Source organism: Emydura macquarii, unplaced genomic scaffold, assembly GCF_026122565.2.
Source record: "Emydura macquarii macquarii isolate MOO-44397 ecotype Brisbane River unplaced genomic scaffold, CSIRO-AGI_Emac_v2 contig_374, whole genome shotgun sequence".
Taxonomy (NCBI): Eukaryota; Metazoa; Chordata; order Testudines; family Chelidae; genus Emydura; species Emydura macquarii.
Genome location: NW_027130511.1, coordinates 3,681,045 through 3,699,078, shown reverse-complemented (window position 1 = coordinate 3,699,078; position 18,034 = coordinate 3,681,045). Strand labels below are relative to the sequence as shown.

Sequence of the window (18,034 nt, the reverse complement as noted above, 5' to 3'; positions counted from 1 at the left end):
GGCAGTTTCTCAATAAAATCATTGAGTTTATTATAGTTGGTGTAGCTATATTTTGCTATATGAACTATATTTTGTATTTGCATTTTGCAAATAATGCCTGGTAGTTGGCAATTCTGAACTGCAGGGAGGCTGGACAGTATGCCTTTCTGCCAAAAAGGTCCAAGCGCTTCCAGTCTCTGTCATACAGCTTGATCCTAGAAAGATGTTGCCAACCCTGGGAATTGACCACATCCACTATGTTGGAGCTGAGTGGTGATTGGGTGAAGAGGACCACTGCATTCTTGAAGGGACTTAATTTATTTGTCCATACACTTGCAGGTCAGGGCCACTATAGCCAGGGTTTGCCTTATCACCTAGACTGGGTCTAGAATGTCCTGATTGAACGGCAGGGTAATTTTGGAGGTAGCAGAGGCATGAAGGATGTCTATTAGCTAGTGGTGTGCATCCTTCACCTCCTCCAGGGGTATATGGAGAGTGCCAATTACCGTCTTTGGCACCTCCGGAATTCTCTGAAGTCATCCACCAGATAAGATGGTGACAGCTTGACTATCTTGTGAGGAGATGAGGAAGATGTGGCCTTAGGTATGGCCTCTTCCTCTGTTTCCCCTTCTTTCTCCTCCACATCTTGGACTCATGAGGTTCATAATGCTGTGGCTGAGGAAGTCCCAGGCCATACTTGGTGCTCTCAAGGCTGGCTGTCGGTGTGCCACCCAGGTGGTGGTATAGGGCCTGGTGGAGGTGCCCATACCAGAATGGTGGCGGTGCCATCTGATGTACATCCCCAGACCCTGTTGGTAATGGGTCCTATATGAAGCCTAGGAGGAGTACATGGAAGCCTCATCTGGTTTGCTGTCTGATCCCACTCCCAACAATGACTGAGCAGGATATAGTCAAGGGGAGCTGCCCTTGAGTGGCTGCAGCATGGTTCCGGAACTCCGGTACAGAGGTCTGGAGAGTCAGTGACCTTTAAGAACATCCGGTCTTTGGATTTCTGGAAATGTGCTGGTACCAATCGCCCTGGTGTCAGTACAAGTAATAAGGACCATGCTGGTGCCAACCTCTCTGGTGCCAAATGGGCTGGTGTCGCTGGCGGTACCAATACCAACTCACGTACCAGAAGCATCTTAGGGCATTTGACCTTGTCCTTGCATACTGTGGCTTCAGTGCCCGTGACTAAAGGGTACATGGGCTTATCAGTGGAGTCAGACAATTGGTGGGAGGCCTGGGTACTGGATTATCTTGGTGCTCACGGTGCCAAGAATACTAAGCAAGATGGAGATCACTTTTGGTCATCCCTGGGTTTGCTAAGGGGGGTCCCGGCTCTTTTTCTCAATTCATGAGAACAGCCCCTGACCGTCATTCAACTCACTCTCCTTCCACGTAGAAGGTTGCGGAGAAGGTTCACGCCTGCCTGAGGGCTGTGGTCAGAGAGCTGCCTCTATAAAGATGACCTTCTGGCAAAGCTATCTGTCTTTGCGAGATCTCAGTCGGCGTTGTTGGCATAGGGAGAACTTGCTTTGGCTATGGCCCTCACCTAGGCAGTGGATGCACTGAGAGTGTTTGTCTGCGACTGGGATTGCCTTGCTGAAAGTGGGACACATTTTGAAGCCTGGAGTGCCAGGCATACCCTTGGCCAAGGGGGTCCCTCCCCGCACCGAAGTTGACATACGAACAAAGTCTTTTCTTTTTCTTTTCTCTTTTTTTGTGGGGGGCACATCCAAATAAAATATAAGATAAGCAAACTAGAAGGTTTGCAAAGTAAAAGACTAACAACTGAAAAGGAACTTAACAATCTGCTAACAGACAGCTAAAAGCTCCATCTCTAGCCAGGGGCAGTTGAAAAGGAACTGAGGATGGTTAGCCCATGTGTGCTGGCTAGCCTCATGGTGCAGCACAAGGAGAGACAGAACATGTGCATGCCCAACGGACACTGCTACCAAAGTTCTCCAATCAGCAGTGCAAGGATGCACACACACCTACAGTGGAGCACCCACAGGGACACTACTCAAAGAAGAAACTGGAATTCCCTTAAGAATGACATAGTGTTAGCTTTTTAAGTGTGAAACCATCATTATTTGCCACAAACTTCTTTTCTGAATGCACACACTTTTCTCTTCCACACTCAGATAAATCTGGAAAATTTCCACAGACCATATTAGAGAGAGGCAGAGTCTAACAAGCTAAGCACAAGACTGAAGACAGGAACTCTTGAATTCTAATCCTAGCTCTGCTGTTCCCTTCGCCTGTGACCATGGGCTAGTCAAAAATGACATGCTACTGGATGCACATCAATGAAACGGGGAACATACTACTTACTTCACAGCAAAGTTATTAGGCTTTGCTGTTTGTAAAAGGCTTTGCAGATGAAAAGCAGTACGTAAGTGTTACAACATATTCAGTTTTGTTAACTTAGGAGTCCCAAATCTGTGAAGCGACTCCTGTTGCAGAACATAAAATTAAGAGGCCTCGTGGTGCTAGACAATCCAAATGAGTAACGATAGTATTGAAAACCTAACGACTGATCTGGGTAGAACACAGCCATTCCCAGTGTGAGGCTGACACAGGTTGGCAGGAAACACGAAGAGCACATTTGTCACTAATCTCTCAGTCATGGTACTATTTATTCATTAAACATTTACAATGCTCATCTCCCAAGAAAACTAGAATTCAGAATGCTATTTTGGGGGGGGGGGAAATAAAGAGAAAAGCTGTTACAGAGAACCTGCTGGTAAAATTAAACAAATTTTTGCAATGTCATTTATGCAGCTATCAGGGGAAAATAAAAAGAAAACACATGTCAAGTTCCTCCCAAAAGATCTACAAACAGCCATATTTAGTCAGACCAATGATCCATGTAGCCCAGTATTCTGTCTTCCAACAGTGGCCAATGCCAGGTGTTTCAGACGGAATGAACAGAACAGGCAATTATTGAGTGATCCATCCACCAGTCATCCACTCCCAGCTTCTGGCAGTCAGAGGCTAGGGACACCCAAAGCATGAGGGTTGCATCCTTAACCATCTTGGCAACAATCATAGATGAACCGATCCTCCATGAATTTATCTAGTTTTTTTTTTAACCCTGTTATAGTTTTGGCCTTCACAACATCCCCGGGCAATGAGTTCCACAGGTTGACTGTACGTTGTGTGAAGAAGTACTTCCTTTTGTTTGTTTTAAACCTGTTACCTATTAATTTCATTGGGTGACCCCTGGTTCTTGTGTTATGCAAAGGAATAAATAACACTTCCTTATTCACTTATCTTTACACCAGTCTTGATTGTATAGCCCCTAGTAGTCGTCTCTTTTCCAAGGTGAAAAGTCCCAGTCTTTTTAATCTCTCTTCATATGGAAGCTGTTCCATACCCTTAATCATTTTTGTTGCCCTTCTCTATACCTTTTCCAATTCTAATATATCTTTTTTGAGATAGGGTATCCAGAAATGCATACAGTATTCAAGGTGTGGGCATACCATAGATTTATATGGTGGCATTTGATATTTTCTGTCTCCTTTCCTAATGGTTCCCAATATTCTGTTACCTTTTGTGACTGCCACTGCACATTGAGCGGATGTTTTTAGAAAACTATCCAAAATGACAACAAAAATCTCTAATTTAGACCCCATCATTTTGTATGTATAGTTGGGATTATGTTTTCCAATGTGCATTACTTTGCATTTATCTGCATTGAATTTCATCTGCCATTTTTTGCTCAATCACTCAGTTTTGTGAGATCCCTTTGTAACTCTTCACAATCTGCTTTGGATTTAACTATCTTGAGTAATTGTGTATCATTTGCAAATTTTGCCATTCCATTCTTTACCTTTTTTTCCAGATCATTTATGAATATGTTGAACAGCACTAGTCCCAGTCCAGAACCCTGGAGGCACCACTTTTTACCTCTCTGCATTCTGAAAACTGACCATTTATCTAATGTTCATTACATTCAGGGCTTTGTCTCACTGGTCTCTTCCCATTAAAGCTAATGTAATTTTGTAGGAGCAAGGGATGGTCTAGTGGTTAAGGCATTGGACTTAGTAAATTTGGGTTCAACTGGGCTCTGCCACATGCTTTCTGTGTGACCTTGGAAGTCACTGAGTCCCATTGACTTCAATGGGGCCGGAATTTCACCCTTAATCTTCATGTTTGTTGTCCTATCTGTAAAATGTGGATAATCTTATTTCCTTTAATCCACTATTTGTCTTGTCTATTTAGACAGTAAGCTCTTTGGGACAAGGTCTATCTCATTGAATAGGGTTTGAATAGGATTTAGCACACTCTCTGCTGGGACCTTTTGGTGCAACCCTAATATAAATAATAAAATAAAATAATAATAATCTGCAACAAGAAAGAGTTAAATAAAATGATGATTTTTTCCATCTTTCCCACTAACATGGGAACATGTAAACCATTCTGTCTACCACATCATGAGCGCTACAAACTGGGCAGAAGAAAGAAAAAAAATGGGAAATATAATGGGCAACACTAGTCAAATAAAATCCATCTTTGGAATAAAAAGGACTTTAGAGCTTTTTTATTTTTATTTAATAACAGCAGGAAGTGATAGACTCAGATGGATTTCAGAGAGCAGCAAGTTTCAGACACTAAGAATCTTCTACAGCAAAAACCTGAACACTAGAGGATAACAAACAGTGAGTGGTGTCTAGGCATAGAAATACTGCCTAGAACATCTCACTTGTTTTGTAAGAGAGTGCATTTCTAGCACTCCTCATGCAAACATAGTTCATCTCTCTGGAACTAGGTACTTGCAAAGTGGGTGACATTTTTTACAAATTCAGGCCATGTCTACACTAGGAACACTATACCAATATAGGTATATGATATTAGCAAAGCACTCCTACAGGAGACCCAGCTTATACATATACCAGGAAAGCTACACTTTTACCAGTATAGCTTATTCCACCATCCCTGAGCAAAGGAAGCTATACTGGCAAACATGAACTTTTGCCAGCATAGCTGTATTTAAACTAAGGGTTTTTGCTGGCACAGTTATGTTTGTCAGGGATAACATCTCATCAAACCTGTGACTGACAGAGCTCTGTTGGCAGAAGTCTGTGGCACAGATCTGGCCTCAGTATGCAGTTTTCAACAAGTTCCTATCTTTGTTAATTTGAGCCATTTAGCAGAGTACTACTGACACACAAGATTACAGAGTTCGGCTATTTTTTAGTTATCTCATTGAAAAAAGTATAGTAGATTTTTCTTTTACAGTGGAAAAAGTCTATGCTTTTTTCACCATCCCACAAATAAAAAATGGCTTAATAGAAAGTTTCAGGAGTGTTTTTCCAGAGACCTGTGAAGGTCTTAAAAGCAGGGATACGAAATGGACATAATTTTGCAACCTTTACTACAGCTTTCACTACAAGCTGGTAGCTAGTAATAAAGGAAGTGGTATATAGACTTATACAGATGCAAACAGTAGACAGTTCCTGTTTGCCTTTCCAGTAATACAACAACTAGAAGGCACCTGATAAAATCAGAGGCAATAAGTTTAACACACACAAAATAAATGCTCTTTTAAACCAATGTATAAATAACCTGTGGAATTTGTTGCCATAGGATACTGAGGCAAAAAGTTCAGCAAAGATTTTAAAAGTATTATAATAGAATATTAGAGTTGGAAGGGACCTCAGCAGGACATCTAGTCCAACCCACTACTCAAATTAGGACCAACCCTAATTAAATCATCCCTGCCAGTGTTTTGTCAAGCTGTGCCTTAAAAACCTCTAAAGACGGAGATTCCACCACCTTCCAGGTAACCCATTCCAGTGCACCACCCTCCTAGTGAAAAAGTTTTTCCTAATATCCAACCTAAACAACCCCCATTGCAACTTGAGTTCATTGGTCTTTGTTCTGTCGCCTGCCACCACTGAGAACAGCCTAGCTCCATCCTCTTTGGATACCCCCTTCACATAGTTGAAGGCTGCTATCAAATCTCCCCCTGCTCTTCTCTTCTACAGACTAAATAAATCCAGTTCCCTCAGCCTCTCCACATAAGTTATGTGCCCTAGCCCCTAATAATTTTGTTAGCCTCTTCTGGACTCTCTCCAATTTGTCCACCTCCTTTCTGTAGTGGGACGCCCAAAACTGGACACAGTACTCCAGTGCCAAATTGAGGGGAATAATCATTCCCCTTGATTTGCTGGCAATGCTAATTTGCTGGCAATTGCTGGCAATGCTAATGCAGCCCAATATTATATTAGCCTTCTTGGCAAGAAGGGCACACTGTTGACTCATATCCAGCTTCTTCTCCACTGTAACTTCCAGGTTCATTTCTGCAGAACTGCTTCTTAGCCAGTTGGTCCCCAGTCTGTAGCAGTGCACAGGATTCTTCTGTCCTAAGTGCAGGACTCTGCACTTGTCTTAGTTGAATTTAGATTTCTTTTGGCCCAATCCTCCAATTTGTCTAGGTCACTCTGGATCCTATCCCTACCCTCCAGCATATCTACCACTTTCCCCAGCTTAGAATTATCTGCAAACTTGTGAGTGTGCAATTCACCCCATCATCCAGCTCATTAGTGAAGATGATGAACAAAACCAGCCCTGGGACTGACCCTGGGGCACTCTGCTTGATACCGGCTGCCAACTAGACATCGAGCAGTTAACCACTATCCATTGAGCCCAAGAATCCAGCCAGCTTTGTGTCCACCTTACAGTCCATTCATCCAAGCCATACTTCTTTAACTTGCTGGCAAGAATACTGTGGGATACCATATCAAAAGCTTTGCTAAAGTCGAGGTATATCATGTCCATCGCTTTCTCCACATCCACAGAGCCAGTCATGTCATCATAGAAGGCAATCAGGTTGGTCAGGCATGACTTGCCTTTGGTGAATCCATGCTGATTGTTCCCAATCACCTTCCTCTCCTCCAACTGCTTCTAAATAGATTCTTTGAGGACCTGGCTCCATGATTTTTCCAGGGACTGAGGTAAAGCTGATTGGTCTGTATATCCCCAGATCCTCCTTCTTTCCTTTTTTAAAGATGGGCACAATATTTGCCTTTTTCCAATTGTTGGGAGCTCCCCCGATCACGAAGAGTTTTCAAAGATAATGGCCAGTGGCTCTGCAATCACATAAACCAATTCCCTCAGCACCTTCAGATGCATTGCATCTGATCCCATGGACTTGTGCATGTCCAGCTTTTCTAAATGGTCCTGTATCTGCTCACTTCCTTCTTATACTGTGCTGCCCAGTGCAATAGTCTGGGAGCTGACCTTGTCTGTGACCACAGAGGCAAAAAAAGGATTGAGTACTTCAGCTTTTTCCACACCATCTGTCACTAGAGTGCCTCCACCACTCAGTAAGGGTCCCATACTTAGATATTAGATACCTATGACTAAGAGTTGAATCTGCAGTTACAATAACTAAGATAAAAGTTTTAACAGACATCACTCTGTGCTTGAGATGTTCTTTCAAAATGTTGTCTTTAGGCTCATCTTTCTGGCCAAGGGTGCGCGCAGGTATTTAAATTTGAATATTTTTGGAGGGGCAAGTTAAACACACATAAATGAAAGATTCGCATGACTCCCCCCCCCCTTCAGATTTCTTGTGATGCCTCTGGCGGGGATGCCCAGCAGCAAGAAGGCAGCAGCTTCCCCTGGCAGCAGTACTCTCCGTGTCCCTGCAGCCTGGGGAGGGAGGAAGCAGCAGGGCAGCTGGCTGAGCTCCTTCTCCCTCCACCACTACAAGTTGCTTCTTCTCCTTCCCTGGTGCTGAAGTCCCTGCACAGCTGCCTGCTTTGCAGACCACCCACTGAGGTGGGACTCCAGCAGCAGGCTGCAGCTGTAGAGGTACAGAGAGGAGGAGTCAGCTGGCAGCCAGCTGCCCTGATGCTTCCTTCCTCCCTTGGCTGCAGGGACACATGGAGATTTTGGTGGGGGCCTGTACCTCTGCTCCTTCCCCTTCCCCCCTCCCCCCCCCCCCGTGCATGCTTCTGTTCCTGGCCCATTGTTCCAACCACTTCATACCCATCTTTGCATCCCACCACTGTCTCCCACTACACTACAAATTTTACATGGTATATTTTACCATTTAGTCCTAACCTGTCTTTCAAATCTAATTTCTTACTGCAACATTAACCCTGACTTTGCTTTGCCCATGACATGTGTCTTGATCATAGCTTGCCCACTGTGCCTTTGTGCTTTCTGCCACGCTGTCCCTTATATTTGATAAGAACTCTATATCAAAATTTGCAAAGCTCCCACCTTATTCTCTTTTCTATCCTCCCTTAAAACCTATCTTTGCTATGATGCCAACAAATCATTACTGGAGTGAGTGTGTGTGTGTTATAGTGGAAGGACAAAGGTTCCGGATTACTTATTTTGTCCAGTGGTTAGTCCATCCCTACTATATACCATGGTGATATAAGAGCGCTATGTATCAGCAAAGCAAAGGGGTAAGGGAATGCTATGATCCCAGTTAAATGAAATCAGGAAGACTAACCATTATTTTCCTCTCTCTAAAGGCTTAGGGTATGAAAGCATGGGATAGAGTCAGGCACTCATCAACAATATAAAGTCTAGAAGCAATATGGCTTCTGGGAAATATTCCAGGTCAAAACCTTGAAATGATAAACTGTACAAACAGAAGGACAGGAATCAATTTACAGAACTAATGCAGAGCATCTGCAATAGTTAGAAGCTTAGTAATATAAAACTGCAGAAAAACACAGTGGCCATGAAAAAAACAATTTCTGAGGATTATTCTACAGATAACAGCCAGTAGCTGATTTTTTTTTAGGCTAACCTTTTTTCAGTTGCAGCTGAAAATAATATGGATTGCAAACCATGTATCTAATGAGTGCCTTCTTGTCTAAATTATGCTCTCAGTTAAACCTCTTCCTTTCTAAGAACATGGGTATAGTAAGCAAAACTAGTTCCCACAGTACTCTATAAAATAGCTGGTTATGGAAAAGATATTGTAATTGTTGAAATTATAACAAAAACATGAAGACCAGACGTGAAGCAGATGACTAACTGCTATCCCTTTCACTGACTGCTGTAATTAGCATCTCCACACTAAATATATTTATACAAACACATATTGCAGGGGTTTTTTTTAATCATTTTTTCCCTCTTTCGCGCCACCAATTTTACATAGATCAAGGTTTGATTCCAGAGCCTCATTTCTAACTTATATCAAAATTGTCTCCTCTCCTCCCTACAATAATCTCTCCAAATCAGGGCTGAACCAAACTTGCAGGGAAGCATAGGGGAAGCTTGTAGTGCTATTGGCTATATTGTTTTCATTCTGTAGAAGACCTCAATTCCCAGGGTTTTAATCTGGAACCCTTCATGAGAATATAGGGAGAAATATATAACATTATAAGATCTAGCACCCAGATACTGGGAGTGATGGAGCAAAAATATTATTGGTTCACATGACTAAAGTCTAGTTTTGTTTCTGAACAAGCAAGGAGATAAATTAGCCATAGGCAATGGGTGACAAAGTAAGAGAGACTCATTGTCGGTTTCATTAAATACCATGGGGCTCAGGAAAAGAAGATCAGATATGACTGTCAAAGCCTTAAATTAGAGCTGATAATATCACCACTTGAAATTAAAAGTGCAGGGAGCATATGACACTGAGGTGACTCAAATGGCTGATTTATTACCTGCCACTCAATGATGATGGCAAGAAGAGTTGCTCATGTGAATTGCTGCCAGAATATTTCACAGTCCTTAAAAATTCTGGAAATAACTTCAGGACCTACAGTTCTTTGCTTGGTAGAGATTAGGCTCACCATTTAAGTGACACATCAAGTTTACAAAGTGATACTGATGGTTTTGGAGGAAACTCATTTTCTTGACAAAGGTAAAAACCACCACAATAGCAATTGCTATTAAGAGGGGAAGCAGTAAGCACACTGAGAAATTTAAAAACCTAATCATGTGAATAAAAATATATATTCCTTCAGAATCAACTAGCAAAAAAGAGCACAAAACAAAGATTCTAAAGCCTGCCTCCCTACAGAGCCTTAAAACACTTGACTAAAATATTTCTACAGAACAGACAAGAGAAACTAAAACGTTGAAAAGATTTTGTATTCAATTCCTTTCCGTTAAGTATGAAAAAACAAGAAAAACTGACATACACACAAGATTATAATTGGTAATTGTTTACCATATGGGCAACAGAAAAGTTCTCCACATCACCTCAGGTTTTTAAAAGCCTGTTTTGCCTAATTTCCATATTGGAAACGCCTCCCCAATCAATTATAAAAATAAAGAAAAACTCAATAAGCAACAATCTTTCTGCCACATTCACATTCTTAGAAAGGAACTTTGCCCATATGTTGTTGACTACAGATATTCCATAAGGTTTACAGTGGGATTAATGTTCTTATCAAGCAGTCCCTTTTTTTACACCAGAGAGTTTAATGCTGGTGAAAGGTCTTTCTGATCAGTTCTAGAGAATGAATTCCATTGTTCATCCAAAGAACAGGTACATCATGGGGAGTGGCTATTCAAGCTCACCCCACTTTAGTCCATCATTTTTCTCTACCCTGGTGGGACCTCCCTTCTAAAGGTTGAAGAAGAATTCAATTTCAAGGGTCCATTCAATTTTTGTTCTCTTCTTAAGAAAGCCTACAGTGCATTGCCTCATGTGGTGTTGATATTTTGATATGGCCACCTTTTCACTAGGAACTGGACAGAGACCCATCATCTCATGATGTTCGCTACTATTGACCTAGACTTGAACCAATGATCTAGAGGTGATAGGATCTTTATCCCATTACTAGTCTCCTGAACCAGGGAGACCACTGCAACTTTCCTTATTGAAATCCACAAATGTTATAAAAATGATAGTCACTAATTGTGTTTCCAGTTATTATTTGGAAGAAAAGAATATTTAATCAAGGACAGATGTAATAATACACAAACACAGTCGTCACATTTGTATTTACCCCCATTACTGCAAAGGTAACATCGTACTCCTCACATGAAAGTAATTCATCTCCTGTGGCAGTTAGACTGGCACTTTGGTCCCTATGAGAGGTCATTTATATTAACCTAAATTGATAAGATCACCATTTAATTTGAAAACGTTAAACCAATAATACTGTGTGGCTACTATGAAAATTTAATCCATGACATTCTCAAAATATATATTCATGTACAGTATTTAATGAGTCATTGATACTATTTTTGTCAACAACGTTCTTTGCTAATGGAAAATTACTTTTTCCTTGGTCCTCTTTGTCCATAATTGATCAGTTACATGAGATCCAGTTACTTTAAAAACATTCCTATTTACCTAATTCCCTTTTCTGGCTACAGGTAATAAGATAATGTCACAGTTTCACTGTATTACAATTACCTTCTAATGAAAAAGGTTCAGTTCCCTGCAACAATTATTTTAGTCTCTAAACTAAAGGGATCTTACTATCTCAGATTTGAAACCAGATGATGGAAATACAACTATACAATAAACACAACGCTGAAATTTCAGTTTGTGTGCATCACTGACTCTGGAAAATGTATCCTGCACTGAAACCTATTTTAAAATACTTTTATCTGTAATACTTATGTCCACATATGCATTAGCTTAATGATTTAGGATCTTAAATATTTTCTCTATTAATCTATTTAAAAACACTTCATTTTTAACTCTAAACCAGGGTGTTTTAATTAGACGATTCAGGGTGACTATCAAACACTGTTAATTACATGTAAACTCATAATGGTCTGAATGTGAATTTTATAACAACATCTGGAAAGTAATTGGGCCAGCAGGAGGAGTTCTGCATGACAGTACTAAAATAATGACATTCCTTTACCTATTTAACTTTCCTGTACATATTTCTTGGCTGGTAAATAATGATTTAGTTAACAGCAGCACTTGGAATTTCACAATATGAAGATACTGCACAAAACCACACATTGTTCTCACCTTGTCTTAGAAATCCTTATACAGCCGTCCATTTTAAGTGAGAAAAATCAAGACTGTTAGGCATAATATGAAAATCTTGCGTTATGTAAAGAAGCTGTAGCAAAGAACCAGATTTGTCCTTGGACAATGACCCTTCTGAACTCAACACGTGGCTACGTTGTGGATACTTTTCTCCATACTCTGGGTATCGAACACAAACCAAGTATCTCCAAACAAGGGACATTTCTGCTGTTTGAGCACCTCCATTCCCTTCTACTCTTTCCTTCTCAATTCTACTCAAATATAGTGATCATTCATCTGTTTGAAAATCACTGGCGCTCTCACTCCCTATTTCTCTCCCTACTTCCTATCAGCCTTACTCCCCAAAATAAAAACTACTATACAAAGTTTATTCAGGCAACACTTCTGATGTGCAGAGCCTTTTCTACGTTTGAAAACCTGTATTTACACAACTAAAGGAACCTTTCCCAACATTCAGGCCAGCAACATTTGAACAGATGAATATGGACAGAGAAGAACAAACAAACATACATGCTCAGACCAAGTCACAATTCAGAATGTGTGAATGTTCCCTTCTATTCACTCAACTCTGATTGCATACACTTGGAGGGAACACTGTCTAGTGGTTAGAGCAGAACACTAGGAGGCAGGTGCCTCAAATGCTATTTCTAAGACTGCCACTGACTCATATGTGGCCTTAAGCAAGTCATTTAACTTTTCAGTTTACTCATGGATGTAAACAATAATTATCTACTTTACAACGGTGTTGTGAGACTAAATTAATTAATGCTCATAAAGCACCTTGAGATCCTCAAATGAGAGACATTAGAAAAGTATTATTGTTTCCCAATCTCTTTAATTATATTTGTAAAAGTTGGATTACCATTTTAAAACACAGTGATCTGTAAGACTAGAGATCATTATCAGATGATGAGAGAGTAACTAATTAAGCAAGATTTCAATTTTTTTATTGAACAATGTTGGGGTTGTTTTTTTTTGGTATTGTGAAGCATCTAGAATGTTGTGGATAGATGCTAGAATAAATAAATACATTAGATGTCCAATTCTTTTTAAAAAATAGAGGAAATTTATTTCATTTGCACTGCATCCTGGATAGCGGGAGAGAAGGCAGGAAAAATGTCAGAAATGGTTACTAGACTGCACTGCAAGACAGACTGAGTCAGGGCTTCCACCTAAAAAGAGTTTCCTCTCTGATTCTGTGATGAGCTTCCTTGTGCTGTATGGACATAAGAGCTGAGATGTGCTGGAGCTGCAGATTCAGACAGAATAAATCCATAGATTTTCTGTAGGCTTTCACAGAATTGTGTTACAGTGTTTCATCTGATTGATACTAAACTAAGAGGAAATTGTCAAAGATTCCTACCAAGGACGGTAACAGAAGAAGGATGATGAAAGGACTATGATAATCTCATAACAAACAATATTCATTGCATAGTGTTAGTGCTATAAAGATGAAGATTGCTATGGAAGCACTAATTACCACTTTACAGGATCGGAGATGGCCCACGGTTTCTCAAGGCCCTTTGTCAGGTAACACTTAAGGATGCAATCCAGTTCCTTCTCTATATAGCTATCTTACCGCCACCCCATATTCAAAGGAACAGAATATAAAATTGTTTCCATCCCCTCATAACTTTCTGCCTGCCTGTAATCCTCACTAAGGGTCTGGCAACCTCCAGTCTGTCAATATTTTAGCAAAAGGTTCCAACCAAAACATTGTATTTATATTAGACTGCAAGAAACCCTGTCTGGGTTCAGAGAAGAAGAATAAAGGACTGGCAAATCTATTTACTTTCCAAAATTATTTCCCAGAACCACAACTGCTGAAGAAGGTAAAAATTACTCATCTAATAAACTCCTTTAAATGCCATTCTCAGAGAATATCTCTACTCTGCTTGAAGGATGTGGGGATGCTTGTAATATTTTATAAACATTATATGTTATGTTTGATTGATATTGTGTTTTTTGCTATAGGACTGCAAGAGGTGAATTCAGCAGAGATTATTTGCACATGTCAATGAAAGGGAACAATAGCTTCAGATAGCCCATTTGCCAGTATTTAAAAGATAATATAGGCATCATTTGCTTTTGAAGTTTTACCTCATAGACTTTAAAGCCAGAGGGGACCTTTGTGATCAGTCTAGTCTGACCTCCTGCACATTGCATGCCACAGAACCTCAAGCACCCACTCCTGTAATAGACCTCCTAAACTCTGGCTGAGTTACTGAAGTGCTCAAATCATGGTTTAAACACTTCAGGTTATAGAATTCCCCATTTACATTGGTTTAAACCTGCAAGTGACCCATGCCCCATGTTGCATAGGAAGGTGAAAACCTCCCAGGGTCTCTGCCAATCTGACCCAGGGAAAAATTTTTTCCTAACCCCAAATATGGCAATCAGTTAGACCTTGAGCATGTGGGCAAGACTCACCAGGTAGATACCTGGGAAAGAATGATCTGTAGTAACGCAGAGCCCTCCCCATCTTGTATCCCTTCTCTGGCCATTGGGGATTTTTGCTACTGGCAGTTGCCAGTGGGCCTCATGCCAAGCTCAGTCTTGAAGCCAGCTAGGTTTTTTGCCCTCACTGCTCACCATGGAAGGCTGTTCCAGAACTTCACTCCTCTGAAGGTTTGAAACCTTTGTCTAATTTCAAGCCTAAACTTATTGATGGCTGGTTTATATCCATTTGGTCTTGTGTCCACCTGGGTGCTTAATTTAAATAACTTCTCTGGGGAGCAGACTGAACTGCCAGTCCCCAGAGGTTGGGGTACCTGGGGTAAGCTACCCTGCCCAAGCTTACAAGCAAGACAGATATGTGTGTAGACCTCTTGTATTTAAAAACATTTTCTCTTGTCATGCTGTATATCTACTGTTGGGATTAAACAAATCTTGGTTTTGAAAAGGTTGCTTTGGATAACTATTCACCATTGGTCATGGCTCAGAAGGGAAGAACCATGGTAGCCAAACCCATTGGATCTGCTGAGCAATCACATTCGGTACACAGAGTGCTGCACTCCTGTGATGCAGTTTAAGAGCAACAGAGTCATAGGATTCCACCCTGAGGAGGTGAGGACTCGACCTATCACCTGTATGGGGACACTTGGAGAGACCAAAGGCGAGTCAAAGGTGCAGGTTACCCTGAACTGTGATGCTGTTTCAGAAAAATAAAGAGTACAATATTGCAAATGTATGGTACAGCATACAAACTGTGTATGTTGAAATTAAATGGTGTATGCAACAAAATTGTAGGGATTAGTATCATTCTCCAGGATTTTTTTTTTAAATATCTGATGTCTGGTGCAAACTCGCCTGATCCAGAGACCAGAAGTACTTTTGTAAGTCAGTTTTGATAAAGATGCTTTCTTTAGTAGTGTTCAGAAAAGAAGCAGCTCCATCAGAGTTGGAGTTCATGATCCCTTCAGTGTCCCCCATTTATCACATCATTACCTCTTTGAGAGACCTCCGCAGCCTCTTGTGCATAGACTGGGGGGCTAGAAGGTGCAACCAAAGAGCAACTTTCCAAGAAGGAGAGCATGGATAGGGAATTCTGCTTCTACTGCTACACTCCACTGGCACTCATGTCAGACAGAAAAACTAACAGGAATTTGGAGGGCGTGCTCTGGTTGGGTATCTGCATGTGGCCTGGAAATGCAATGTCTTTTAAGTCTAAAGTTGCCATTGCCAGGATTCACATTACAATGCATGTAATTTTCTTTATTCTGGACTTTGCTGACAAAATGCAGTATTTCCCAGTGGAAAAAATCTCAGTGTGACAGCAAACACTAATTAGGTTAAGCAATAAATTCAGTGCTGGAAGGTGAAAGCCAGCAGGAATACTATTATGATTTCAATTGGGTCTCTGTGTCATTCCACTAACATTGCTTTCAAAGAAGAGGATACCCAATTGTGTTGTGGAGTTTTCCTATTAAATAACAATACTTACAGCCTGAATCTGAAAGCAATGAGCTAGACATAAAGCTGGTTTTAGTCCGCCAGTTGGAGGAGAGAGTTGCTGCTTGTATGTTGGAAACATCAGCATCCGTTTTTTCATCCTAAGAAAGGCAATGAACATGCTTTCTGTGAAAAATTTGCATGACTTAGGTTATATATCTCCTTATTTATTGAGATTAAAAACAGCCTTAAGTTTGGTTATACACAGAGATGGTATTTTTTAGCATTAAACTGATAAACTCTGATTCCAATCCCCAGAACATAAATCTTGTAGTTAAGTTTAAAACTGATTTTGTCCCAAATTTCTTGCCCTTGTCAACATTCAGAACTTCTGGAAAGAAGCTATTTTCTCTGCTTTGCCCAGGGAGCTTGGCTGCTTCTTGTCACTATAACAAGCTGCATAAATGTGGCATGATTCCTTTCCTGTATAATCATATCTTGACCCCAGAATGAAACAGAAGGACAGAGCATGCATGCCTTGATGATGCAGCTAAATACTGATCCACATCAACTTGTTCCGGCAAGAAATCTAAGTAACTGCAAACCTCAATTCCATTTTCCCCTCCCACAAGTTAAATCCAAAAATTTTATCTTTTAAATGTAGGTTTGATATTTCACCAATGAAAACCTGAAATTGCTTTTCCATTTTTTTCTCCCAATTTTAAAATAAAGTAAAACCCCATATATGCTGTTCTTATTTACACAGTAAAGAGCATCTGGATATGTGCATACAGCATATTACTTTGTTGCGAGGAGGCACTTGGTCTAGAGGCAAGAGAAGAAATTTTAAACAGTGCAATTTAACCAAAAATATCTGGAGATGTGTTTTAGCATTGAAGCACGTTGTCTTTAGATATATTGCTCTCCAAAACAAGATTAACAGCTTGGCTTAGTTTCTGAATTACTCTATTTCTTCAGATGAGAAAGGATAACACTCAGATGTATTGGTTCATGGAATACTATACTTTGCTACCAAATTTCCTCACGAACAACCTCAGGGAATTTTCTTAAAAGCATCCTGCAATTTATCATTCTTGCTAGCATTACAAACAGTACTGGAAACAAAAAAAGACCCCAGCACTAATTTAGAGACTGAAAGGGAGCTTTTGTCCCATTACTGTACAGGGAATTTGCTCTTATTAATACTAAGGGGAATTACACACACTAATCCCCTTATGTGTCAATGAGGGACTTGGTACCTAGAATATATATCCTACAGTAATAACCTTTCAAAGGAAAACAAAATTTCAGGTTTTTTCCCCTGAATGTGGAACTGTAAAGCTGTTCTTCCTTCATCTTCACTGCTTCCAGAAATGCAATCTTAAAACAGACATATTAAACGAGCAATTCCTGGGGCCTATACGTCACCTGAAATCTCTGCATTGCAACAAGACTCTCCATTTGCAGAGATGGCAACTTCTCTGTTACTTCCTTTTTTCAAACCTTTCGTGTTTTTTTTTTTTTTTTTTTTGATATTTAGATTGTAAAATGTTCAGGACAGAACTTTTCTTAAAATGTTCAATTCTATGTTGCATAGTGCCCATCACTGTGAATTTTCTTATTTTCTTTCTTATTTCATTTGTTATTCTATATATTGTTTTATTATCAGTTTTATTACTCTGTTCTGCCCTTCCTCCTGCTTCCTTCCCTACCCTCAGTTCTCTTTTCTCCATTACCTTTCAGCCCCCGACTGACAGTTCAATGCTGCTGTGCTTAATGTTACTCAGACCACTCCCCACCTCCCCCATTGCAGGAAATATCACATTTTTATCTGTCCAGATAGCATTTATAACTTGTCCTGATCTTCTAATCTAGGCAATAGGGCTTTTTACAGCCTGTCATGAGCCTAAATTGAACAGATTAAATTATAGAGCATGGGAGGGGGTGAGAAGGAGAAGACAAAGAGAAAGGGGCAAAACTGCTCTTGGGATAGCAAATCTACAAAGAGTGATCATATGCACTTTGTTTCTGGTTTGTATTTGTTTTTATTTTTGTTACTTAAAATAAAATAATCAGGTCCAAAATTGAGACCAAACAGTGCCTTCTCTGAGATTAACATCAGAAAACAAGCTGAAAGAAGTGTTCTGTGAGGAAGGGTTTGAAGAAGGTCACACGGGAGGATGGAGGCTAACTCAGGCAAGAATCTGTATGTAA

At 40.3% G+C, this 18,034-nt stretch overlaps 1 protein-coding gene across 3 annotated transcripts in view; it reads right to left on the bottom strand.

Moving 5' to 3' along the window:
* The window catches only part of CEP128 (centrosomal protein 128), a 400,917-nt gene that overhangs the window by 35,308 nt on the left and 347,575 nt on the right, over nt 1-18,034 (bottom strand). For all 3 annotated transcript variants that reach the window (XR_010917028.1, XR_010917026.1, XM_067532353.1), the window contains exon 23: nt 15,873-15,981. Coding sequence is in view for 1 of the 3 variants with exons in the window: in XM_067532353.1 (XP_067388454.1) it covers nt 15,873-15,981 (109 nt within the window). In the remaining 2 variants the exon portion in view is untranslated. The remainder of the gene's footprint in view (nt 1-15,872; nt 15,982-18,034) is intronic.